At 39.2% G+C, this 27,677-nt stretch overlaps 2 protein-coding genes and 1 long non-coding RNA gene across 4 annotated transcripts; 1 reads left to right on the forward strand and 2 right to left on the reverse strand.

Moving 5' to 3' along the window:
- Positions 1 to 1,972: 1,972 nt before the first annotated feature.
- LOC101391429 (keratin, type I cytoskeletal 28) lies at positions 1,973 to 10,714 on the reverse strand. Its single transcript, XM_004434516.3, has 8 exons — positions 10,265 to 10,714; positions 9,579 to 9,661; positions 8,862 to 9,018; positions 6,669 to 6,830; positions 6,463 to 6,588; positions 3,128 to 3,345; positions 2,444 to 2,499; positions 1,973 to 2,162 (listed from the first exon to the last, which is right to left on the reverse strand). Exons 1-8 carry the CDS (start codon positions 10,712 to 10,714, stop codon positions 2,020 to 2,022), a joined length of 1,395 nt encoding a protein of 464 aa, XP_004434573.2. The 3' UTR covers positions 1,973 to 2,019.
- An 8,539-nt stretch (positions 10,715 to 19,253) lies between these two features.
- LOC101391674 (keratin, type I cytoskeletal 10) lies at positions 19,254 to 23,662 on the reverse strand. 2 transcript variants are annotated; one of them, XM_087441123.1, is made up of 8 exons: positions 23,051 to 23,662; positions 22,165 to 22,247; positions 21,639 to 21,795; positions 21,385 to 21,546; positions 21,169 to 21,294; positions 20,621 to 20,838; positions 19,982 to 20,250; positions 19,254 to 19,624 (listed from the first exon to the last, which is right to left on the reverse strand). In XM_087441123.1, exons 1-8 carry the CDS (start codon positions 23,660 to 23,662, stop codon positions 19,518 to 19,520), a joined length of 1,734 nt encoding a protein of 577 aa, XP_087297249.1. In that variant the 3' UTR covers positions 19,254 to 19,517. The 2 variants fall into 2 exon arrangements, 1 of the variants encoding a protein (XP_087297249.1); XR_015554727.1 differs by lacking the exons at positions 20,621 to 20,838; positions 21,169 to 21,294; positions 21,385 to 21,546; ... (1 more) ...; positions 22,165 to 22,247; positions 23,051 to 23,662 and having other exon boundaries at positions 20,002 to 20,144.
- Positions 20,409 to 24,393, forward strand: LOC147915017 (uncharacterized). Its single transcript, XR_015554728.1, has 3 exons — positions 20,409 to 20,885; positions 22,160 to 22,278; positions 23,159 to 24,393. It is a non-coding gene; the product is annotated as an uncharacterized LOC147915017 (long non-coding RNA).
- Positions 24,394 to 27,677: the final 3,284 nt, after the last annotated feature.

The raw sequence follows: 27,677 nt of genomic DNA on the forward strand, positions 1-27,677 counted from the left end.
ATTCTGGTGGACCCACAATGTGTAGGAGTTCAGTGAGACTCAAAGTGAGTACAAAGTAAGTATATTACATCTACGACTGAGTAAGCAGGGTCTCTGACAACCCCAAGAGGCCAGGTTTTCCATTCAAACAGAACTTGCTTCGAATGCAGAAAGAAGGCAATGGTGTTCTGCGAAACATGAACGATCAAGGAACCCTATCATATACTTGTGCTACCTTCCTGTTATTAGTCAACTACCTAGGCTAAAAACAATGATGTAGAAAGATAGGGCAACCCACAGTTCCTTTTCTTGTCTTTTCTTACTCATCAGTAAACCAATGGTGGAGAGTGTTGGTAGAATGTGAGCATACAAAGAAGTGAAATACAAAAATAGAATGTGAGCATACAAAGAAGTGAAATAAAAACATCTGAGTTGAGTTTGTTTTCACTGTTTTGATAAGAACAAAACACATATGCATGTATGAACTACAATATGTGAATTGTGTAATTTCAGTGATTCTGTATACAAGTTAAATATTCTTATATTTGGATTTAAAACTGGCATTGTGCAATATAAAAATGAATAGTAAAATTTACACCAGTACCCTAAAATTTTAATTCTTATTTATTTAGAATGACATTAAATGGCAAATAAAAAAAACATGAGAAGTCGAGTATGACTGCAGAAGAAAGGAAAAATTTTATATTTTAGTGCTTTTAATGACATTTTTTTCCTGATTTTTGAACAAGGGACACCACATTGTCATTTTACACTGGGCTCCGCAAATTATGTAGCTAGCCCTCTACATTGTACATTTGGGAAGTTATTTCCCCATGAATTTCTAGTATTTGCTTCATTTGATGACTTTTGGCTCAAGCTTTTATAAATATCCCATCCTTTGCCACTTCTTTGAACTCCCACATGACTGTTGGGTTGTTGGGTAGAATTCTCGCCCTCACTGTAGCTTCTCATTAGGATCAGGCCACATATTAGAGAAATACGAGAGCTGCTCTCCTTTTCGGGAATTTAATATTTGTTGGGAATCCCTACCAGGACACAGAAACATAGAAAGACACAACAATCATAATGTCCATCAGCCTCCTGAGATTTTAAGCTCTAGAACAGCTGTTGGCGGGCTGAATCTGGTCTGTCACCTTCTTTTGTACAGCCCGTGGGCTAAGAATGGTTTTCACATTTTTAAATGGTTGAAAAAAAATAAAAAGAAGAATAATGTTTCATGACATCAAAGTTATTTGCAATTTGAATTTCCGTGTCCATAAATAAAGGTTTATTGGAACACAGTCATGCTCAGTTCGTTTATCTGTTGTCTATGGCTGCTTTCTGCTAGAATGGCTGGGTTGAGTAGTTGAAATAGAGCCCTTATAGCCTGCAAAACCTGAAATATTTACTCTCTGGGGCTTGACAGAAAAAGTTTGCCGATCTCTGCTCTAGAAAAAGAGTCATTAGCATGAGACTCATTGCTGTGGATCTTCCCAGAGATAATCCTGATTATATGGGAAATGGTATCCTGGGAAGTGCCCAGATCTCCAGAAGAGTTTGAGACAGGCTCCTAGGTAAAATACCAGGAATGCGCCATCTAGTGGTGGGACTTGTCAATCACAGGGGAATTTCTGAAATTTTCCAGATTATTTTCGCTCGTGCAAAAATGGTGAGATTTAAAGATTATGTCTAGTGAATGTTTAATACTGAAATGCCATGTGGTATTGACTACTATTTAAAGCTAGAGTGAAAGGCAATTAAAATATACTCCATAAATGTCTCCCTATGAATTAGACACAGAAAAAAAATTTTAAATAATTATTTATTAGTCATAAGTGAATGGAAATGAATGTATATCAACTTTTTTATTTATTTGGGGGAAAAAAACACCCAACATCCTGTAAAAGTTAACAAAGCAGGTATTTTTGCTAAGTAACTTATCTTTAAGGGTAGAAAGGGTTTTTATTATCCCCTTGATAACTAGAATAATGCAGGTGTGCAGGATCCTTTCCCAAATTATTCTTTTCTCAATAATCACAGCTAGAAAGAAACCCTTTGTTCTGTCTTGCTATTGGTAATTTTAGATCTCTTTTCTTCAATGGACTGAACCCTCGATGAAAGAACTTTACCACGTTGATCTATCTCTTCAACCACCATCTTTACCAGTGTGGTTTTGGATAAATCTAGAAATAAAACATATGTGAATACACATATTCAATCTAAAAGATTACATGACAAAGAATTCCACTGCTGGTTATAATACAACTAATTATGTACATTTTTGCTGAGGGAGTAAGTATAGATGTATAATAATAGTTTGTGGTAGTTTTATCCATTCAAAATAATACTTTAAGTTCAGAGCACTTTAGTTAAAATTACTTAAACATAGACCATTGTCGTAGTGTATGATTGCCATTAATGTAAAAGTATTTGCTACAACAGAAATAGAACTAGATTTCATTACCTTTAGGTGAATTCCCTGAGCTTCCCAATCCAAAGCCCTTTGATTTGGAGCATGAGCTGTAAAAAAAAAAAAACCAGTTTATTCTTTAGTATGTCTCTTTATCACTTAAGAAATATTCATTGAATCAACAGATGAACACGAACTCAAGTGAACGTTGTATGCCAAAAACAGATCTTAGTTTTTTGTAAAGGAACATATTAAAATTTTTGTGTGCAGGAGCTGAAAGTAATCAAGTGTTATCTAAAGAGAGGATATAAAACAACCTTGTTTCCATTTGATTTTCTTTAAACCCCCAAATTTAAAACTTACAGAGAATATATATATATATATATATATTTTTTTTACGTATAGACCCTGGGGGTTTGTACAGAGAACGTTTATCTCAGGGCAGCAGTGATATTAGGAATGAACTGGGGGTGGGGTGGGGAGAATCTTGAAACCCACAGTGATTAACATGGACAACAAGTGGGGCATCTGCAGGGACAGCCAGGGTCATCCAAGGCAGATGAGGAAGAGGTTGTGATGTACAAAATATGGAAGAGATGACCACAGAGGCAAGAGGTGGACATGCTTTTCTGCAGTGGGGATGAAGAAGAAAAGGCTTGGAGGCATGGAAGGTGAACGGGCAGTATATGGTTGTGGTTTAAAATAGGTAAAACTAGACTTTCAAATGGTGTTACTTACTTTCCATCTCCATCTATCAGGCGGCAGTAGGTCTCAATTTCTTTTTCCAGGTGGACCTTGATGTCCAGGAGCTGCTGGTACTCCAGTTTCTGGCCCTCGGTCTCGGTTCTGACCTGGTGCAGCTGCTCCTCCAGGGCCCCGATCTGAGCCTGGATCTGGGCGAGCTGCGCACAGTAGTTGCCCTCGGTCTCCGCCAGGGAGCACTCCAGGGAGTGTTTCTGAGGACGTAAAAGATGCCAGAGCAAGGGATGAAACCACTTTGAGGACGATGTAGACCAGTGTTTCTCAGCAAACAGCAGTACTGCTCTCTGGGGGAGTTTTGGAAATTTGTGGGGCTCATCACAATAAAACAGGAGGTGGAGAGGAGGGGGAAGTGACTGGTATTTACTGGGTAGGGGCCAGGCATCCTGGATGACCTGACGTGGGATAAATGACCCTTTTCCCACGAGACTTTTGACTGTTCCAATGGACAGTCACGATATTTACGTAATATTTCATACTATGACCAACCTATATATGAAAACATTTTTTTTGGGGGGTAGCACAATAAGAAATCAATATTGGAAATTGTCTTTTTGAAATTACATATTTATTTTTGGGTTGCCTGTTGTTTTTCAATCTTATTCTGCTATGATCCCCAGAGATCTACCCCACCACTGTTCCAAGGCCTTTTGTGCTGCTGTTTCTTTTTTCTAGTCTGTCCTCGATTTTCTATCGTCAGTCAAAGGCCTTTCATGAAGCTCTTGAGATTGAATGGATGCCTTCACATGGGTGGGATTTCAAGACAAGAGATATATTTCATAACACAGTAAAGGTTATTATTTCAACACTACTCTTATGAATATTACACCTCCTCATTTCTACTTCCGTAGTCTGTAATTTGTCTTGTCACGTGATGTCTACTTCAATTAAAGTAATTTTCTTCTTTCCCTTATCATATATAAATACATCTAGGTGGTTATTACTTCTCCTGATATTAGTTATTATCTGGGTGTCCACTCTTTCATTTTCCTTTTCTTCTTGTGTGGAGCAACTCCTGATCTTACATTATTAAAAATAAAACTTATTTATCACAGGAAGATGTAAGCCTCTGTCTTTTTCATTACATGTTCGAGGGTAGTCAGGCCTGAGTATTTATATATTAAATATATTTTATTTTAAAAATACTTACATTTTTCCTTTTTATTGCAGTTATGGCATTATACTAGTCTTTAAAAAAATTTTGTGTGTTGCTAAATATATCACTTATTCACTTCATTCTAGGATAGTAAAGAGGGAGTTATAAAATATTGATCATAACATGCAGACCTCGGGTGTAAAGGGGCTAAGAACCACTGACTTAGTAAATAGGCTGACCAGAGCATTGCATGGCTGGCGCTGGGCTCTCCAGGGGCAGAGGAGTGGAGGGTGATCAGGACGCTAATGGAGAGGGTGAGGCAACGAGTGACAAGATGTCAGTGAGGTGTGTGTTCGGCTGTTCAAATTTTCAATTTCCCTGATGATGTGTCCTCATGTGGCATTCCTTTTTAAGGTTGCTAATACTCTCCTAAATCAGAGGGGACAGCATCTCTGTCTCACAGCCTCCCGCTGTAAAGTTTGGCTTGTGGATGAGGAAGGAGGACAGGATGAACTGGAAGTTTGTATATTACAGGGAGCACGGGAAATGTTTATATATTTAGATCACTCCCAACTTACACGTGATTTGTGTACTAAACTATAGAAGATGATGCTTAGTGTTCATCTTACGACAAAAGAATCCATCGTTATTCTATTCAGTTATGTTGTGTGTTAAAATGGGCTTCTTTTGTGGATTATCTCATGAGCCCAAACTATAGTACTACTGGCCGCACAGAATCTAATTTCTGTCTTTTTTTCTCTCTCTCTCTCTTTCTCTTTCTTTCTTTCTTTCGTTGTGAGGAAGATCAGCCCTGAGCTAACATGCATGCTAATCCTCCTCTTTTTGCTGAGGAAGACCAGCTCTGAGCTAACATCTATTGCCAATCCTCCTCCTTTTTTTTTTTTTTGCCCCCAAAGCCCCAGTAGATAGTTGTATGTCATAGCTGCACATCCTTCCAGTTGCTGTATGTGGGACACGGCCTCAGCATGGCCAGAGAACCGGTGCGTCGGTGTGCGCCCGGGATCCGAACCCCGGCTGCCAGTAGCGGAACCCACGCACTTAACCGCTAAGCCACGGGGCCGGCCCCTATAACACCATTGCTTCTATGGGAAAATGCTTAAAATTCTGTTCTGGGAACTCAGGAATTTATTTCCTTCAACATAGCTCAGAAACGAGAGGGAGGATTCATGCTCAGGGGTACAGCAGCAGGAACAGGTCCTCAGGGTTCTGGTTGCAGGAAAGAAGGGAATGGGGAAGAAAGGAGGGTTCTAGGAGCCCAAAGTGGCAGGGAGGGTCTTGGGTACTAGCCAGCAGTGAGGAGGTGACGAGAGTGAGGAGAAGAAGGGCATGCTGGGTAAGTTGGGCTAGTCAGTGGTAAAACCAAGTCTCCAATCTGAATACTATATGGTAAGAAAGCACCGTGCCTTTCTAAGGTCGCTAAATCAAAATAATTTTCCTACTGTTTTGAATCATCTGTTCCTTCTGCACTCGTTTGTATAACAGCGGCTCTTTTCTTTGTCTTACAACATGGTGACCTCAGGGAGTATGAGACCTCTGATGAGGACAGGGAACCCTTGGGCCACGTGGGTGCCATAATTCTCAAAATCAAGCCTTTTGGGTGTTGGCGGCTCACACCCCAGAAGGGAAGCTGGTTTTAGTCCTGGGTTGTCTCCATGGTAACCTCTGAAGTAACTGGGGTAGGTGCCAAGGTGCCTGAATGCCGGGCTCTGTAGGGCGTGTCGGGATGGGACCTCTGCCTTGCACACCGTGGGGATGAAGAGGCCGACGGTGCTCATATGGAATCAGATATGTACCCTCTTTTCTTCTGCCTGATGAGAAACACAATATGGCTTTAATAGGCCTTCATCAACACGAGGAGGTGCTGGGGACACCAGTTCTGCCCTGCATGGCCGCATGACAGGAGGCCTGCCGCTTAATTTTCAGGTGGAGCAATACTGCTGCTGCTTGCTCTGTAGGGCTGAGATGAACTACCCCAAGGAAGAAACCGAGCACTGAGCACCGACCTGGAAGGAAATCCTCGGTGCCCTCAGGGAGAAAGCAATGCTCTGCCTCTCTTTCTGAGTGTCTCAGTGTCTGTCTTTCCTGCTCTCCTCTACTCTGAGTATTTGTAGGTAAAGCTCTCACAGGGAAGAAGGGAAAGGTTTCAGTTGGACTTTTTGGAATTACAAAACCCAGGCTGACCCACGCTGTCACCTACCATTGCCAGGAGGGACTGCAGCTCGATCTCCAGGGTCTGCAGGGTGCGCTTCATTTCCGTCCGCTCGTTCCTGGCCGAGGTGGCTGCGCCCGCGTCGTCGCAGATCTGCTGCTGCAGAGTGGCGCTCTGGAAGGCCGGGCGCAAAGGGGTTAAACGGGCCTTTGCTCGCCGGTCCGGTAGGGGCCAGGCTGCTTGGCTGCCCTCACCTTCTCGTTGAACCAGGCCTCCGCGTCCCTGCGGTTCTGCTCCGCGAGGGCTTCATACTCCGCCCGCATGTTGTTCAGCAGAACCGTGAGGCCCACCCCGGGCGCCGCGTTCATCTCCACGTTCACGTTACCTCCCGCCGCGCCCTGCAGAGCCTTCATCTCCTGGAGGGAAACGTGAGCGTGACGTTAGGGGCGGGTTACCATCACCCGCAGTCTGAGACGAGTGTTCAAAGGCCTTACTTTATGTCTCAAAGTTTGTGGTTTAAATTCCGGTGTATAATTTAAGGCACACGATTTTAAAATTCACTTATCCAATCCATAGTCATGCCAATCATCAATTTAATTAGTTACTTGTTAATTAAAACAACCACAACCAACACCACAAAAAACAGTCACAGCATCTCAAGAGAAGTGTTTTATTCTTTTAAATGAGAAGGGGATATAGAGACCAGAGAGTTATGAAGCACGTAATTCTTGACTAAATGTCAGAGTTCTCATTGATGGGAATAGAGCAGTGGAAAAAGCAAATAAAAATCCCTGTCCCCAAGGAACTCTCATCTTAGGGACGACAGCTATCATTTATTGAGCGCTTGTCATATGCCAGACACTGTTCTAAGCAGTTTACATGCATCAACTCATTCGAGTCTTTCAATGTCTCTCTGGTAGGTACTATTATTAGACTTATTTTACAGACTAGGAAACTGAGGCACAGACAGATAAAGTAACTCACCCAAGATACTTAGTACTTGAAAGGGCTCGGATACGAACACTCCAGGATTTGAACATAGTAGGTATTCCAGCTCCAGAGTGTCTGCTCTTAGCAACTACACTCTATGGCCTCTCTGTTCTAGGATATGCCCCAGATCAAATCATTAAGCAGTTGGACCTAATCAGAAAATGGATTTCTGGACAAATCAGCCTATCAATGTCCTGAACTTAGTTCTCTAGGTAGCTGACTTTTTTCTTTTTTTAGCTGCTTTTGAAGGATTGCAGAAGGTGTTTCTGCTTTTTTAAGCCATCTTATTATGACCTTAGATCAGCAGCTTGCCGGTATCCACCAAGAGCAAAAGATTTACATCGCCCAAGGAACCCACTGATGACTTTAAATTATTTCCATATTTGGGAGTTTTGTGTAAGATTCTATGTGAAGAAAAATTCTTGTTGGTATAAAAGTTTGAAAATGGAATTGCTTGCAGTTATCTCAGGGACATTGATCACTCTCAGGGGATGTTGAGATGTGCGTGGCTGTTTGTTTCCACCCTCAGTGCATTCAGAGGTACCTTCTTTTTGGTTAGTTTGTCTTCATGGGGACTACAAATCCTGCTGTGATCCTGACCCTACCCTGGCTGGGCTGTTGTGGTTGCAATTTCTTCTCTTCTGGGACTCTTTCTTTTCCTGATGTCACAGTCTCTACAATGCGTGGGTCTGCTTTTCACTCTCCTGCTTATACTCTCTGGTGGCCCGACTCTTCCTGCCCTCTGCTCTATCACTCTCTTCCCTCTCCTCGTTTCTCTTTTATTTTAATTTTTCCTTTCCAATTTTCCTTCTCTTTCCCTCTCTCATAATTTTCTCATTTGGGGCTCAGGGCAAGTAAGATTTGGTGTTTTAGCCATTTCTAACCAATGATGAGGCACTTCCTGTCACAGGGTGTTTTCTGAAAATTTGTCATCCGTTGGTTTGGAGACTTTTGCAATTACTTTTGGGGTAATAATTTTTTAAGGGGTTGAAGTTACCTGCTATTAAATGTCAAATAATGTTTATTATTGTGCAGAGTTCAACATTAAAGTAAACCCAGGCTCATTAAGTAGAGGAAACATTGACATCTTTTCCGAGTCAGAGAGGTCTTTTGTGAGAAAGTTAACCTGAAGATAGGCCTATATGAATGAAAGAAATAATCTAGTGGAAAAAGAGATAGTTTTATTAATGTAAAAGTAGTGTATTATTTTCAGAAGGAGAGAATATTATATCAGCCTAAAAAATGGAAGGATACAGATCAAATTGTTAATATTTATTACCTTGGGGGATGAGATTAGAAGGGCAGAGTGGGAGAAATGAAAATCTTTTTTTAATATGTCCTGCTATTGTTTGAATTACTATAACGAGCACGAATTACTATTGTAATTTAATGCCCTCCCCCAAAAGTATTTAAAATGTACAAATTTGTGATTTGCCTGGAATTAAAGCTTCTCCTACCTCTTCATGGCTCTTCTTGAGATACGTCATCTCTTCACTCAGAGATTCATACTGCAGCTCCTGGTGGGTCCTGCAGAGTGTCAGTTCATCCAGGACTCGCCGCAGCCCATTGATGTCAGCCTCTGTGTTTTGGTGAAGGGCGAGCTCATTTTCATACCTTGAGGGGCAGTAAATGAATTTCAGCACAAGTTAGACTACCTCAAGAGGTAGAAAAAGAAAACCTGATTGCTTTTAACTGAAAGTTAGAAATTGAATTAGGACTCTAAATATTATAAAAATATACAAAGAAAGTCCTCCTCCACGCCTTTCACCCAATTCCGTGCAGGATAATTGGCAATTATTTAATCACACAAATTCCAATAGCATATCCCAATCAATAAAAATGTACCATTTTAGAATTTTATCTTTGTTAATATTTTTACTGAGTTGACAAATATTTATGAGCATTGTACTTTGTGCTTGGCACTATTCTAGGCAGGCATAGAAATACAATGGTATTTTGTCCCAAGAATGTAATAAATATGTATACATTGTGAGTATAGCTGATTGCAATATTATAACATGCTTTGTATGCTATGCTATTGTAGTATTATAACACGCCTTACTTCCTTTAATCTTTTAGGTTATAGTTTGTTTTACTTGGGATAAAGCTGAAATTTTATTTAACAAATTAAATAGGCAACTTTTTCTAGAATGTGATTTTTCTCTATTACTTACTTTAGCCGGAAATCATCAGCAGCCAGTCTGGCATTATCAATCTGCAGAATGACATTAACATTAGCAGTAGTGGAAGAGATAATCTAGAAGAAATCAAAAGGGAGGACACAACAAATAAGTATGCTCTTATAATTTATTATTTCAGGAATGAAAAAACATTTCACAATTAAGCTTTTGTATAAAAATCGTACTTCCTTAACAACCAAAATGTTTAAAATTTAAAATTTATGGACCTACACACTGCTCATCAAGCCATGCTGTGGCAGTGTTCCACATACAAAATAGAGGAAGATTGGCACAAATGTTAGCTCAGGGCCAATCTTCCTGACACACACACACACACACACACAAATTAAAATAAAATAAAATTTAAAAATTACAGATATGATTTTATTTTTTCTTGTATATTCATATAACTTTTAGAATATAGTACTTTCTTATCAATGAATATATTTCAAAATAAACAATAATGGAACTAGTAACATTTGAGCTACATTGAGATCCATGAATCAAAGTACCTATTTTTGACTAACAGGAAGAATTATTTATCAAAATAAATAATAACTAAATACAATATAAATTACAGATAACAGTTATGAAGCATTTCCCACTATAGTTCTATGTCTTTTGCCAGGTAATTCTTAGTTTTAAATACTTTGAATAGTTCCAAATTTGTGATTTCTCACCTTATTTTTAAGATCTTCGATTGTTAGATGATATCTGCTATAGTCACGATCAAGTCCACGGCAAGATCCAGGTCCATATTTTTCATACCAACCCTTGATTTTTCTCTCTAGTTCAGCATTTTCCTCCTCCAGAGCTCGCACGTTATCCAGGTAGGATGCCAAGCGGTCATTAAGATTCTGCATGGCCACCTTCTCATTCCCAGAGAGGAGGCCCCTTTCGCTTCCAGCAAAGCCAGCACAAGCAGCACTTCCAAGAGCGCCACCAGCATGATTCCCACTGGGAACACTGGCCAAGCGCCCTCCCAAGGCACAGGAAAAGCCACTTCCAGCCACAGAGCTGCCACATGCATTGCTGCCAGCAAAGCCTGTGCCTCCATTGGATGGTCTGTCAGATCCAGATCCAGACCGTAAACCAATATGCCTGGACCCAATAGAAAATCGGAGAGACATGGTAGTATGAGAAACGTTCACCTTGTCTGTGGATAGCTGTAACTTCAAAGGAGAACAGAATATTGTGCCCTGATGGTTTCTTTGGGCTTTTATACACAATTGTTGGGGTGTTTCTATTTGAGTTATGCATGCCAAAAGAAAAATGGCATCATTCAGATTAGCATGAAATTATGTATAATTGGGTGATTTTTTTTTTAAATTAATGTCTAACATCCCTGGCTGTTGCTTCAAGATATTTATTATCTTAAATATAATAGGGTTCATTCTATATTAAGTTCATTACTTTAACTTTTAATTTTGAGTGAGTAATCCTTTACTTTCATCTAGACCCTAGGAATATACCATCATTATCTGCCATAGGGTATTATAAAGTTTTAAAAGTTAAGTAAGATTGTGATAGGGTACCATCAGCTACAGTAGGGTCTTAATTACCAGAGAGGTGTATAAAGAACCATTAACCAGAGAAATACTTATTTTATCCCACAAGAGCAAAAAAAAAAATGTGTTATTTTAAAAAAAATATGATCTTGGTAACTTCTGTGGTCTTACCACAATTATAACATCTATTTATTACCTTGAACAATAACATAAATATTGACTGATTCCTTTCTTTAACATGTATAGCCACTATGCCTGGTGTTCAATGCTAAATGCAAAAATGAAGACATGATGGTAAATAAATGCAGAGATGAAAAAGATATGATTATAACCTTTAAGAAATGTAAGGCCAGGACCAGACAGGGGTGTATAATGTTTAGCCTTCTGCTAGTCTAAAGAATTTGGAGTGAATCCTAAGTAAAAAGCAGAGGGCAACATGATCAGGTTGAAATGAACAAAGAAGGCCAATTGCAAGGTTAGGACAATGATGCAGGTGGGAAGGATGAAGGCAGTGGGAGGTAAAGAAGTTGAGAGGATATGGTCATTGATTGAATTTGGAGAATAAGGAGGAAAGAAGAGTTGGGGATGACTCTTAGGTCATTGATTTCGGATGCTGGGAATCCTATAATATTAACTGAGATAGGGAATACAAGAGCAGGAAGATACTGAGTTTACTTTTAGACCAGCTGGGTTTGAGGGGTCGGTGGCATACCTCAGAAACAGATGATTGATAGGAAGTGTGAATGTTTAGAATAAGTACATGGAACTGGGAAAAATACCTGATTAGCAGTGTGTGAAGGGATTGTCAGGAAGAACCGAGGGCCCGGTTCTCATTTGTAACGACATTCAAATGCATATAGTCATGCACCACATAACAACGTTTCAGTCAGTGATGGATGGCATATATGATGGTGGTCTCATAAGATTAGTACCATATAGCCTAGGTATGCAGTAGGCTATCCCATCCGGGTTTGTGTAAGTATACCCTATAAAGTTTGCACAATGATGAAATTGCCTAACAACGTATTTCTCAGAAGTATCCCTGTTGTTAAGTGAGGCATGACTGTATTTGGAAGTTATTCTGGTGTAGGATTAGAGAAGATGATGATCAGGCTGATGTGCGTTTTGGAATTTGAAGGCAGGTTCAGAAGAAGGAAAAAGTAGCAAAGAAGTTTCTGGTGCTCTTGAGAAAATGGTTGAGGTGATTGACTATATGGTCATAAATAAAGAAATAAGTAAGACCAGAGGGACACATACATTGAAGAAAAAGACAAAGGTTGGGTCATTGGGCATCTTTATGAGGTCACGGAGCAGGAAGAGTGTGAGCAGGGTATTGATAGAGGTGAAGGAAGATGGGTTAATGTTGGACAGTGGAAGACAGAGTTTAGAATTTTCAAATAGGCACAACCCCAGATCTTGACAAAGTTTAGTGAATAGCCATGGGGATTGGACCCAACAGTCACTGGAATAAGAGATCGGAAGTGGACTGACCTGAAAGTCATTGGAGTAAGAGGTTAGGAACTATTAAACTGTAGTGTTAAATGGGCCGTCTACACAGACATGAAGTCTCCCATGATGGCAAGATATGGGAGAGAAGTGGACTGTGAGCCTGGTGTCAAAGTCCTTAGATGATGGGAGGGTGCGGTGAGGCATTAGCCTCAAAAGAAGAGTTTTCACTTAAGAATTAATTGATGTGAACCTGGATGTGGCATTGAGATTTAGAGAATACAGATTCTGCCTTGAAGTCCAGTGGGAGTGGAGATGAGAGAATGGAAAGAGAGGTGGAAGGGGAGATGGAGGAGAGGAGAGAGGTATGGGGGGTGAAGAGAAAGGAGGGAGAGGAGGGGGGAGAGGGGAGGGATACAGAAGGGGATGAAGAGGTGGAGAGAAAGATGGGAATGGAGATAGGGGATGAATGATCAGTTTCTGATAGAAAAGTTGCTAGGCCAATTCAGGAGAAAGGCACATTAAGTGGTTAATGACGTGAAAAATATCTTTCCAATTGAACCCTTCTGCAGAGAGGGTTCCAGTAGTTGTCAAAATGTGGATAAAAGGAGTTTCCACCTCATAAGGTTGTTGAGACACTAAAGGAGACCATGCTTAGCACAGTGCCTCGCAAATGAAAAACTCAATGAATGGCAGCCATTATTATTATTGTTGTTATTATGTTACAAACTGGATGTGTGTGTGGAGGGATCTGGGGAGGTCAAGCTGAGAGAGAAGAAGACGTGAGCAAGGAGATGTGCCCTAAGAAGCCTCCTCTAGAGGCAGAGGCAAGGAGAGTGGAGGTAACGATGGCAGAGAGGACAGGAAAAGGGGGATAGGAGAGACTTGGTTGGACTTGCCTGGTTTCAGGTTCTGCGGTGAAGACAGGCACAAAGTTGTTTTGCCACCAGGAGTGTCACGGTGTCTCCTGGAACTGTGTTGACACAAGCAATCCAAGGCACTGTGGCCTGCATCGGCATGGCCTTTAAATGCATTTTCTGGGCAAAGTTATGGGATCTTTTTAGAGCTGCAAAGGGCCTTAGACATCACCTAATTTAGCCCCTTTATTTGGCAAATGAGGGAACTGAGACTCAGAAATGTTAGAGTTTGCTCAGAGTCACCAGGCACATGCCAGGTGAAGACTTGGCGTGTGTCCAAGACGGCCTTGAGATTTTGGCATCACGAGCGTATTTTAGATATATAATTACTCCAAATGATCCATGCTAATACGAATACCTCCTTTATATATTGCCATCAGTGGTCTTAACATGTTGTCTGAGTTGTAAAATTATTCTTTTAATTAAGTTATTGAATTATTAAAATTGAAATGGTAAATTATAATGTTAAAACATATAAAGAACTGTAAATCTCTTCAGGGCCTGATTATTAACTGTAAATAATAATAATTAGATAAGCAATGGGTGTAACATGTCTCCATCCCGCATATGTAAAGAAAATATTTCCAAAAGAACATTTTGTGACAAAAAAAGGAAAGAAGCTGTTTTTTAAAAAATCGTTAAGTTTAAATAAGTGGTTTCTGCTTTTCAGTCAGGTCACCCCAGGGGATCCCACGTTGTTAACCATGCTTGCCCCTGCCTTTCTACTTCCACTAGGTGGCAGCGCTCGCCTTCAAATGGAGGTTGCTTGGGCCTGACCCTCCACTTCAGCCTGAGTCCCACACGCCCTCAGCTGGAAATTATTAAACCTGATGAGTAGCAACCTCAACATTTGTCTTTTCAAAGTTCCATAGCACAATGAATATAAAGATAAAATTTCCTTACATTTATATGGTACTTTACAGCTTCCTAAGGGCTTTCTTGTCTGGTATCTCTTTTGAACCTTACCATGAGCCTGGGAATTAGAAAGAGAGGTTTCCTTCCTCTGATTTAAAGACGAGGAATCTGAGGAAAAGGACTGGTCAAGGATACACAGCATGAAACCGGGAGAACCAGGCCAGAATGGGCCTTGTGATCCAGTGTGATGATCCTTTCAGTGTATATAATCTTCTTTAGCTCAGGTGGAAAAGTAAAGCTCAAACAATGCAAAAATCCCTCTTTAATTCAAAGTGTAAACATATTTCTTACAAAATCCTTTTCAGAATTTCTAGTTAATAGCAAAATGAAACTTTTGACTACAGATATGCTGCCTGTCAGATGTCATTCATTCATTGTTTTGTTCATTCAAGAAATATTTAATGAGCACCTATGATGCACCAGGCACTGTACTAGTGGCAGGGGAAACAGAGGGGAGGAAAATAGATGCCTTCAACACTCTTATTGTCAGTAATGCTGCTGTGAGCATGGTACGTACAAGTATCTCTTCAAGACCCTGATTTGAATTTGTTTGGCTGTGTCCTGGAAGTGGAATTGCTGGATAATATGGGAATTCTATTTTTAATTTTTTTGAGGAACTGTCATACTTTTTTCCACAGCAGCTGTACCATTTTACATTCCTACCAACAAAGCACAAGTGTTCCAATTTCTCCACATCCATGGCAACACTTGCTATTTTCTATTTGTTTGATAGTAGTTTTCCTAATGGTGTGAGATGGTATCTCATTACAGCTTTGACTTGCATTTCCCTAATGATTAGTGACGTGGGGCATCTTTTCATGGGTTTCTTGGCAATAGCCCACTTGCATTTATCTTTACAACAACTGTTGTTCAATCTATCAAGACGCATTTTGGTGCCACTTTGTTTTCTACTCTCTTCAGATTTCCTACTTTATAACCTTACAGATGCTCTATAGATGAAAACTTTAAATGAGAGTTCCTCTTCCAAAGGGGTCATTAGCTTGGTCACGGTTCAGCTAGCCTTTGAACCCATTTATTCATGCTTTTCAAGCATTTTTCTGAGATAACTTATTCTGAGTAGGAAAGGTTACTTAAAGCTTAAGCATGTCATTTTTGCTTTGCTAAAATCCTGAAGGTCAAAACTATTTTCAGAACACTATCCATGTCATTCCCTGAGGTACTGTTCAGTATTTATACCAACGCAAAATAATTTCTTGCTTTTCTAACTGGTACTAGGCTGGAAAGATCTCTTACTCAGTGCTGGGATGTTGATGGTATCTATGTTTTTATCTAGAGACACTGAGGAGCAATGTGACAGCTCAAAGAGTCCTTCCTCCTTTGGCATGGCATTCTGTGGGACAATCTGGTTCAAAAAGTACCCTTCAAAAAAATATCTGTCGTGGAAAACAGTATGGAGATTTCTCAAAAAATTAAAAATAGTAATACCATGCGACCTAGCTATCCCACTACTGGGTATTTGTCCAAAGAACTTGAAATCAACAATTCAAAGAGACGTATGCAAGCCTATGTTCATTGCAGCATTATTCACAATAGCCAAAACGTGGAAGCAACCCAAGTGCCCATTGACTGATGAATGGATAAAGAAGAATGTATATATATATTCTGTATATATATATATATATTCTATCTATCTATCTATCTATCTATCTATATCTATCTATCTATCTATCTATCTATCTATCTATCTATCTATCTATCTATCTATCATCTCTCTCTCTCTATATATATATATATACACAATGGAATACTACTCAACCATAAAAAAGACAAAATTGTCCCATTTGTAACAACATGGATGGACCTTGAGGGCATTATGTTAAGCGAAATAAGCCAGAGAAAGACAAACACCATATGATTTCATGCATATATGGAAGATAAACACATGGACATAGAGAACAGATTAGTAGTTCCCAGAGGGGAAGGGGGTTGGGGGTGGGCATAAGGGATAAAGGGGCACATATATATAGTGACTGACAAATAATAATCTACAACTGAAGTTTCACAATGTTATAAACTATTATGACCTCAATAAAATAAAAAAAAATCCTTCATACCTGGCTTCCAGTCTGGATTTCTTTCTTTCGTGATAACTTGTTTCTCTTTATCACCCAAGGACACAGTTTGGATAGTTTGCTTCATAATCAGGGTGACCACAGCTGCAGCCTTTAGGGATAATCAACTATCTCAAAACTTTGGGGCAATCATCTGGTCCTTCCCACTTACTTTCACAAACCTCTTGCTATATTTTACTGGACTTCAGTTCACAGGGCTAGATTAATCATAATCCTTTGTGACACAGTCTCATTATTATCCGTACTGTCTGGAATTTAGTTTCGCAGCCCTAGGACAGCAACCTGACCTTGTTCTCTACCCCTTGGCAGACCACATTAATGACCATCCTCTTTAACGAATTATTGTGATGCTCATGGCTATCTTTGGAGAAACTAGGTTATTTAGCCAATAAGAATATTTCTTTGAAGATGAACAGAATGCTGTTCCTTCAGTACCTACTCTATGGTGGGCATTTTTCTAAGGGCTTTGTAGATATTTAACTCATTTTATCCCCACAATGATCTCACCTGAGGTAGTTATTATACCTATTGTATAGACAAGAAAACTGAGACTCAGAAGAGTTGAAGTAACTTGTCCAAAAGTTACATGATCTGTAAATGCCAGTGCTAGGATAGGAAGTCCATGAATCACTGACTTTCAAATGCATGCTTATAACCACAAATGAGCTCTTTCCCTAACTCCCACTCTCAACATGCAATCTAGATGGGAAATACTGGATGGACTTTATTTAGTTAAACTTACTCAAGCAATTTCCCCTATAGAGCTGAGCGTAACAAAGTTACTTCTCCATTCTCAAGCAAAATATCAAGCCATAATAGACATCCAGGTCAGGTTGCAAAGCCTTAAGGCCTATAGTAGCATAAAGCAAAGTCTTTGGAGAAACAAGCTTTTGCTGTTTAGTATGATTCCACATGAACGCCAAAACTGACTCTGCTAGTCTCATTGGACACTATCTTGCTTAAACAGCAGGACTCTGAAACAACTTTAGAATCTGTAAGAATGTGTACAGGATTTTTTTGATTAATAGCTACATGATAAATCTATGTAGTAAAAACAGTGACCTGTAGAGTTAACAAGAATTTTTTCATAAATACCCAATGTCCTTGTTAAAATCAAATTGTTTGTTTAGACAGTCTTTATTAAATTGTAGTGTCAGTGTCCAGCCAAGAAAGTAGTTTTTTCCCGTTTTATTGAGATGTAATTGACATACAGCACTGTATAAGTTTAAGTTGTACAGCATAATATCTTGACATATAGTGAAAAATGATTACCACAATCAGTTTAGTTAACATCTGTCAGGAAAGTAGTTCTTTATCAGAGAGAATTTAATATAAATAATGGTTTAAGGAGATATTGGAAAAGGTAAGCAGATAGGACCACCATGATTCACCTTTCAGGAATGAAGGTTTGGGTCACTGTACAACCAAATAAAGAACTCTGATCAGCTGAGATCCTGGCTTGGAGGGGGAGGGGTGGGTAGGAGAAGAGACAAAGCTTAATAACAAACAACTATCTCATAATAACATATTCGTATTTGTCTCAGATTATTGTCATTGAATATGAAAACAGTTATTTCTTCAGAATAAAGAGAATGGCTATCTAAGATTATGAACAATATCCTAGGTCCCAGTGACATGGTTATCTTTATTAGATAATAAATATTTTGAAAGACAGTGCTTTTAAAGAGCCGTCAGTATATACACAATAGGAGCTCAAAGCGTCCTTACCCGCAACATCTCTTTCAGGGCTTTACAATGTGGCATGTTAGGACTTCAACAGTGAACCTCAGAAGACTCGCCCCCAAGAAGGGTGGCTGGTACACATATAAAAAGACATGCGAACCAAAGTGGAGAGTCTCCGAACTATGGTACTATTTGGTGCCAGGTATGTCATGGAGGCTTGACTATAGGGAAGTACATTCACATTTAAATAGGGATTCAGTCATCAATGTGGGGTGCAGAGGGTAGAGTTTACCCAGTAGGAGTCCAAACAAAATGGCCTGGGGACGAGGGCTCAGGTCCTGGGGAAAACAGGAGCTCAAATCAGGAAGGATACTGAGGAAGGCTGCTACTTGGTGAACATGGGTAATCCAGGAACCAAGCAGGGAACACAGGTAGTCTTAGGAGCATAGAATAACTCTAGCCCTTATTTACTCCATATACTAGCAGAGTACTAAGCAATGTCAGTTGGGTTCTTATTGGCTGAAGGATATGACTGGGTTGACCCTACAAGTTCCAGGTCTTTAGTACTGATCACTGGTCAGGGTTAGTGAGTAGGGACCTAGAGGTGTCCTTTTGGTCAGATTGACATCACCATGTCTTGACAGCGTTTCTCCTGTTCACCTGATAAACACCAAATAATTTTGTTGGGGCGATATGGGCAGAAATAATATAGTAATGGGGAGAAAATAAGGGCAGGTAAATGTAAGAAGTCAAGTAATCAGAAAATGTAAAATTTCCAATTAACTTTATTTTGGGGGTCTTATTTGAGATATTTCAGAATTTCCAGGATCAAAATAATTCAAAGCCAAAAAACTAGGAACTTTCCACATATTGTGTATCTTTAAGAAAGAGTAAGATTGGGATCTCACGGGTTTTTTACTCAGTGAGATTACTGACATTGGTCCAACACACCCACAAGATTAAAACATTTTACTCAGAGAAATCATAATGGTAATAATTCTGTCTTCAGAATTTCTAGATAAACCAATCCTCAAATGCTATAATATACTAATATTTAAGGTTAAAAATATATCTAATTTAAATAAAGACAATTCTGACCAAATTGGATAGTTTGCATCAGTAAGAAAGTTTATTGAAATTCATTAGTAAATCAGAATAGAAAGTTTTTTTTTTCCCATTAAAGAACACTTTCTGACAAAGTGAAAAGAAGAAATATAGAAACCACAAAACACCTTTTAGACACCTTATTTTCAAGAAGTGAACCTATTTCCACAGACCATTAAGATTGAAGTGTTTTCCTGGAGATTTTGTTTTTCATGCATCTGTACATAACGGCCTGTGTGAAGGGAGACTCCGTCCTCTTGATGTGGCTTAATAGTAGTCTCTCTTGGTTTCTGATTCAACCATAGATGAAACGACTCTACCGTCAGGTGCCACCTCTTCAATAATTGTCTTGATTACTCTGGTTTTGTTAGTATCTGTATGCGAATCATAAAAAAAAAAAGAGAATTTAAACCAAGCAACTGGGGGGGGGGGGGCTCCTTACTAATTAACAAGCAAATTCCTAAAAGAAAAACACGCTAAACTGAAAAAAAGAGAATTCAACTTTTCTACGTTGCCTAAAAAAAAAAAAAAAAAAAAAAAAAAAAATCCGAGCAATGTTTAAGCTATAGCATTTTAGACCATGCCGTTTTTCCTTTACGATTGGTGTCAAGAGTAGAGTTTGTTAAAAAAATGCAAGCGGGAACCCTACCTAAGATTTTAATTTTTTAAACAGCTTTAGAGCTTAAAAAGCAACAAAATCATCACAGAAAGTTAAAACTAATTCTGATTACCCCAGCTTGTTTCTGCTGACCTTTGCCCCTTAGATGCGGACTCTCCAGTGGACCCGGAAGACGAGGACTTGTGGCCTCCGCTGGAACTGCCGCCGCCGTAGCCGCCGCCGGAACTACCGCCGCCGCCAGAGCTGCCGCCGAAACCGCCGCCGAGACCGCCGCCGCCGGAGCTGCCGCCGCCGGAACTGCCGCTGTAGACGACTCCGGAACTGCCGCCATAGCCGCCGCCGGAACTTCCGCCGCCGCGCCCGCCGCCGTAGAAGCCTCCGCTACCGGGAGTAAGTGTCATATGCGGTTAACGCTAACGGTGGAAGACGGGGGGCCGCTTCCCAGATTATTGTTACTTTAGAAAATAAGCAAAACATTGTTTTGAGAAAAAACAGCCCTGCCAATTATGTGTTTTAAAACCCATTCTTTAAAAACAATTTTATATAGTATGCGCAACCTTAAGAATCATCCTTGGGCCAAATTCATGGGAAGTTGAGACTGTGATTGTGTGGGCCTTTTTCCGTACTCTGCCTCCTGTTTTCTCCCCACTTACTCCCATCCTCTGGCACTTCCTTGGGTTTTGGAAAAGCCTTGCAATTTGGAATGTGGAATAAAAGCAATTGGGATAATTTAAAAAGTTTTGTAATTTACCTGCCCTCTCCTTCTAGCAGGCTGCGGTAGGTTTGAATTTCATTCTCCAGTCTGATCTTAATATCCAGGAGTTGTTGGTACTCAGCATTCTGGCACTCGGTTTCAGCTCGAATCTGTTGTAGTTGTTCCTCCAGAGAGGAGATCTGGGCCTGAATCTCTGAGAGCTGCACACAGTAGCGACCTTCTGTTTCTGCCAAGGAGGCTTCCAAGGATTGTTTCTGCAAAGAGGAGAGAATATATTGTGGCTTAACGACCTCATTGTTCAGTTGAGTACAGTGAACTTTTTAAATAATTTAATAAGACATCATATAGAAGAGTAAAGAAAATGAATAAAAATTGTTTTTTCTTTAATGGGAACATTTCAATTTCAACACTTTTAGATCAATACCAATAATGCTTTTCGCCCATTAACAAAGAATTCCAATTTTATTTCTACTTTCTTACCGCAACCCTGCACTTTCTCTTGTGTTGTGTTGAACATTCTCATGTGAGCATGAAACTTTGTAGGATAAAGTTGAAGTCATTTCACGAGAGAGTTATTAACATACCAGGGCTAATTGGGACTGTAGTTCAATCTCCAGAGCTTGAATAGTGCGTCTCAATTCGGTAATCTCAGATTTATGGCTGGACATTTGTTCAATGTTACTATTGATTTGTGTAGTCAGTTCCTTGCTCTAAAGTATTAAAAACAGGGGAAAAGATGAGAAAAATCTGAAATGATAACCAAACCTCCATTGGCTTCACTACGAACGGAAATGAATTACCTTTTCATTGAACCAGGCTTCAGCGTCTTTGCGATTTTGTTCAGCAAGTTGTTCATACTGATTTCTCATGTTATTCAGACGTTCAGTCAGATCAATACCTGGGGCAGCATTCATTTCCACATTCACATCACCAGTGGACACATTTTGAAGGTCTCTTATTGCCTATTTGAGGAACAGAAAAATTTAATAACTACACTGTGATTACAATGAGCCATTTTTTTTTTGGCTAGGGGAAGTATAACTTTTTGCATCACCTCTTCGTGGTTCTTCTTCAGGTAGGCTAGCTCTTCAGTCAGGCTCTCAAGCTGCATCTCCAGGTCAGCCTTGGTCAGGGTCAGCTCGTCCAACACCCTGCGCAGGCCATTGATGTCAGCCTCCACGCTCTGGCGCAGGGCCAGCTCATTCTCATACCTGAAACAAGCATGATACAAATACTGGATATAGCTTATATAATGGAGGTGTACCCAGGCAGAGGCTGTTTAAAAAGCAAATATAGAGTTGATTTCACATCATGGCAACATTTATCATATACAATTTCACGTAGGGATATTAGTGGTTTAAAGCAAAGAAGCTTAGCAGTTACTTTAAAATGCATTTTCTTTTTTTTAATATTGCCAGAAAGTTAATATTGAAATTGAAAATTTCTCTGACAATTCCAATATTGTTTAACTTTGAATGAATTCATGAAAATATAAATGCTGTTGTGGGCATACAAAGTCATTGTTAAGAACAACTTCTGTGTTTGTTGTGACAGTATTCTATCACATTCACTTAGCTTACTTCAGCCTGAAGTCATCGGCTGCCAGCCTGGCATTGTCAATCTGGAGCACCACATTGGCATTATCATTTGTTAGATGGACAATCTGGAGAGAGAGGCAAAGAAATTAGATACAGGTATGGCTTTTATAGAGGCATACATAGATGAACCGCATTTTTATATTGTTCTCTTACAAAATCTTGGGGGAGTTTTTTATTTTAAACATGAAATATTGCAGGCTTACCCATATACTTGAGTCATTTGTTCTCTTGAAGTTTCTATACTCTTTTATTTCCATGTCATCCCTATCTGAAAACTAATTGGAATTATATAGATGTGTTCCTCCAAGTGTATCCCCCTCTTTTATACTTTGTGATTTCCATGTAGTTCAGCCAACTTTTGACTGACTCATACCTGTATTTGGTTTAACTTGTATATTCTGAATGAATACACTCTGAACTAGGACACAGTAGGTGCTATTCATGAATTCCGTAGCGGCAAGCAGCATCCCATTTCCATACTAGAGAATTCATGTTTCTTGCAATGAGTATTTTTTTTGTTATCAATCTGAATAAATTTTGTTCTGATTCATTTGATAATTCTTTTAGTTACTATATTTGTAAATATCTACTGTATTTTAACTATGGATTCATTATTCACTCATTAAAACCTAAAAAATTCTCAGTATTCTGCCATCCTATAAGACAAATAACACACATGTTGGATGAAGATTGCAATGACCATACGCGCACAAATGTTTGTCTTTGATGAGACAGGATTATTTTTGGAAGCAAAAAAGTAAAATAGGCAAACAGTGAACACCTATATTGTGCTTAATTTAAGAGTCATCTGCCTGAATTACATGGATAAGAAATAGGCTTAAAGTTGGATTTTTAAAATGCCCCTTACCTGATTTTTAAGATCTTCAATGATTTGGAAGTATTTGCTGTAGTCACAAGGCCTTTGCTGGCCTGCGTTGCCATGCTTTTCATACCACTCCTTGATTTTGCGTTCCAGCTCATAGTTTGATTCTTCCAGAGCCCTAACTTTGTCCAAGTAGGAAGCCAGGCGGTCATTCAGATTCTGCATGGTTACTTTTTCATTTCCGGAGAGAAGACCGCCATCTCCTCCAAATCCACCACCGAAGCCTCCTCCAAAGCTGCCTCCGCCAAAGCTGCCCCCACCAAAGCTGCCTCCTCCGAAGCTGCCTCCTCCGAAGCTCCCTCCTCCGAAGCTGCCTCCTCCATAGCCCCCACCAAAGCTGCTGGTTCCATAGATTCCACCACAGCTACCTCCACCAAAACCTCCTCCTAATCCTCCTCCATAGCCACCTGAGGAGCCCACAAGGTAGCCTCCACTAGAGCTCCCACGGCTAAAAGAGCCACCACTGAACCCCCCTGAGCAAAATCCTCCACCAGAGGAGCCTCTGCTGCTAGAGATTTTGATGGATGATCCTCCTCCACGTCCTCCTCCACTGCGGGAGGAAGAGTACTGCTTGCTAGAGCTGTACTGAACAGACATGGTGATGCTGTTTAGCCCAGGGAGTGCCTGCTACCAAGGACAGTGACAAGCTTTTATATAGTGACAGGGTGTGCCCCATGTGTGTTAGAGTTTGCTTACTTGCATGGTTTTCTTTTTGCTAGTTTAGCATCTTTGGCTTATGATTGCATAAATTATCTTCAGTAATAACCAATTCCAATATGTATGGTTTTAAATTTGCCCTAAGAACAAACAGGAGGCTTGCTATGTTGAAATTGAGAATGGGTGTAGTTCGGATGAGCGTATGTTTCATTATGTTTTTCCACCTTTTGAAGAGCATTGAGCAACTCTTAAAATCCAGTTTTTTCTCAGCACTATTTAGGTTGCACGGAATGTTTGCAAAGTTTGGAAAAAGAATTTTAGCTGCAAAATTATAATTAAAATAAGATTTTAATTTAAAAATTTTATATTTTAAGCAGTTTTAATTAATTGGAACAACAATTAGCATAAAGTCTGCCAGAATCATGCAATAAGAAGGATCTTGTACAAAACTGTAAGCAACCATAAAGAAAATAAAAAATATATGCTAAACAATTTAACTAGTGTTCAAAATTTCTCACAAATAAAAAGTTAAAGCAGTAAGAGCACAATTTAGGAAATATATGTGTGTATGTTTATAGCGAATCTTTTAATTTATTTGGAGAATGAAAGTATATTGATATTTTGCCTAGGAAATTGGAAGTGAGTAATGATTTAGGAATCTTCTAATTTAATGGTGCTATTATTTTTAACATAAAAAAATCTAAAATCACAAAGTTATCCTGTTTTTTTTTACTTTTAAATTCATCGTACTTAAGGGTTATGTGAAGACCATGGTGCAGAAATTCTTAGCACAAGATATGAAGAACTAACCTCCAGTAGTTTCTTATATTAAGTTTGATTGAAAAGTGAGAATTTAAATATGTTATGATTATGAGTAAAAATTTGCTTGCAAGAATATAAATCCAGATTAGAGATACTTGCTCCAAAAATTATGAACTGGACTGTGAATATATGTTTCCAAGCTAGATTCTGTTTCTCGAAAAAAATTTCCTTGGATATACTGTGATATACTTGGATATAGAATTTAGTATAACAGTTTGTCTAGTGAAGTGTTTAATTGGGACTTTAATACTTGACATAAAATTATTTTACATTTACCCTATAGACTATGACATTGCTATTGTTCAAAAATACATTCACATCTATATTTATACATATGTATTCACATGTATTTTATAATTATACAGTGCTGTTTGTGATGCTGTGATTTTATAATCTCTGAAAGAAGCTGCTGAGATAGGGATGGTGGTTATTATCTGTAGTTTGTAGAAGAGGAAGTGGAAGCTGAGAGAGGTTATGATTTTGCCTGAAGATGTATAATAGGTGTTGAACTGAGATTAGAAACTTGGTCTTTTGATGCCTGGCTTTTCGCTTTTTCTTACTATACCAACGTATTTATATTCTCTGTTCCGGTGGATTTGGTCTGATAGAACTGACTGCCTCTATTTCTTATCATAAACTTCTCCACATGGGAAAAGACAAAAAAACAAGAAGTACTTGGAAGCATGAAGATATTGGAAGGGTATCTGGCACACACTCTTCTATTAGTAATTGCTTTTAAAATCAGTTTGTAGCTGCACATTCCAGTGTGTGAGCACTATAGAATGAGTTTCTGTAGGGAAAGGGAATGTTGTTAGGAACATTAACGAAGAGTTGATTGTTAGAGTGGAGGTTACTACCCAACAAATCACAGCTCCTCCAACCTGTTAGCACATGCAGCTGGGGCGGTAGTTAAAAGAAAAATGAAACCCAACCATGGGAATTGATCCTTAATGAAGATAACATACAGTAAAGAAAGGCTATGATAAATCAGTATAGGAAAAAAAGATTCTAGTAAGTTCAGAGAGCGTGTTGAAGCCTTGATATTAATGAAAGCAATTTGGAAAGAAAACGTTTTAATTAAAGAAAGATTTTGATAGATTTTACCTGTAATTATTGGTTTTGGATCTTGATCTTACAGGTTTTGCTTTAGTATTAGCCTTTAATTTTTTCCCCTGCTGGGAAAATATAAAAATCTCATTCTAGTTTCAGTTAGTTAACAAGTGGTATGAAGAGATCTATTACAATCATATAAAAGCAAAGAATATATGAAAGGAAACCTTTGCATAAAGGTACAAGGGAACAAATACGTGTATAGAGACTCTTCTAATATGATTGTCACATTTCATTTAAGCTACTTTTAATGTTATTATTAAAGATTACTCATTAACTTGTATACTCTAGAAGTTGATTTGTTTTTATTTGCATTGTCATTTGTTGAAATCAGCCTTTGGCATCAGAGGGGCCATGTAATAATTCTACAGCTGAATTGGATGAAAATTTACAGTTGTCAGTTCTGGTCCTTGCACCATTTACACTTGATTGCCATAATCCACTGTAACTATAATTTCTTTGTTTTCAATTTTTATTGTGTCTCTATGTAAGGCACATTGATAGGTTCTTAGAAAGATGAGCAAGATTCAGCTCCTGTCCTTCAGGATCTTACCAGTTGTTACAATCTAATTGAGGATTCATAACATACACTGTCAACTTAAGTGCTATGTAAATGGTACATGAAATGGGAGGGAAGTGGGGTGAACATTTACTGAACATCTGCTATGTTCTAGATGGTTTACTCTCCTATAATCTTCCCCCAAATTCTTTGTGATAGGTATTATTTACCTCATTTTATAGCTGAAAAAAATTAAACTTTAGGAATTTTCCCAGAGTAACACAGCTGGTTTATGCTAGAGCCTGGTTTTGAATCAGTCCTTTGAGCTTCAAAGATGATGGTGTTTTCATGACACTGAACTACCGCTGTAAGACTGATGAGCAAGGAGTCTTGTTGGAATGGGGTCACCTGAGAAAGTTTCATGGTGCAGGTGGAATTTAAGCTGAGTCTTGTGAAGGATGAGTAGGATTTTTCCATGTGTGCAGCAGCAGAGAGAGAACTGTTCTGGGAAGCGGGGACTGTGAAAATGCCAAGCAGGTGGAGACTAAATGGACCAGTTTGGCTGGAACAGATCATCCATATTTATTAATTTCTCTTAACAGATCTTGTTGAGCACTTGCAATATTTCCTGGGGATACATAGATGACTAAGATATAATTCCTGCCTCTTAAGGAGTTTACAATCTACTTGGAAAGGCAAATAAACATACCCATGAATCAGAGATTATAATACCGTATAGGGTAATCTGGGCTACATTTGAAGCATGGACAAGGTGTTGAGGAATACAGAGAGGAGTTCTAACAGTCTGATGTGAGTGTGTGCGTGTGTGTGTGCATGCCCGCATGCATGTGTGTGAGATGTGTGAGGACACAATCAAAGAATAGTGAAGTCAAGTTTTGAAGAGAAGATTAGTTTGGTTTAAGATGTGAATTTGGAGTAAGACCAGGATATTCATGTAAAACTGTCTTTCGGCAGTTAGAGTCATAGGACTAAAGTTCTGGAGAGAGATTAGAGCAGCAGACTTCAGGATAGTTAGGATTCCTAAGTGAAGGAAGTTAGAAAGAAATGAGCAGAAGATCTAAGCCTGAACTTTTGGCGACAGCCACTTTAGGGGCTGGGAAGAAGAGCTAGCAAATAATACTGAGAAGGAGGGCACCTGGGACTGGGGTAGGGGGAAGAAGGATCATGGAAGCTAAGGAAGGAGAGAGCCCAGATAAGGTGTGGTGCTCTCCAGAGAGAAGTCAAGGAGAAAGGAGATTGAAGAAAGACTGTTGATTTGACAATTAGGAACCTATGGCATCCTTCTGGAGGGCAGGTGTAGTAAAATTGTGGTATGGCAATCCAGTGTATACTCAATATTGGAATTGGTGACTGTGCTTATGGTATTTTATTTTCATGTAGTCCAGTTTGTCAGTTTCCTCGTTAATTTCTTCTGGATTTAGGGTCATGGTTAGGATGGGTATAGGTGCTATTTTTTCATGGGGTTAATTTGGCTCTGGAAGCATGTTGTTGATTCAGCTTTGT

This window comes from Ceratotherium simum, chromosome 16, assembly GCF_057802395.1.
Source record: "Ceratotherium simum simum isolate JZ-2026a chromosome 16, ASM5780239v1, whole genome shotgun sequence".
Lineage (NCBI taxonomy): Eukaryota > Metazoa > Chordata > Mammalia > Perissodactyla > Rhinocerotidae > Ceratotherium > Ceratotherium simum.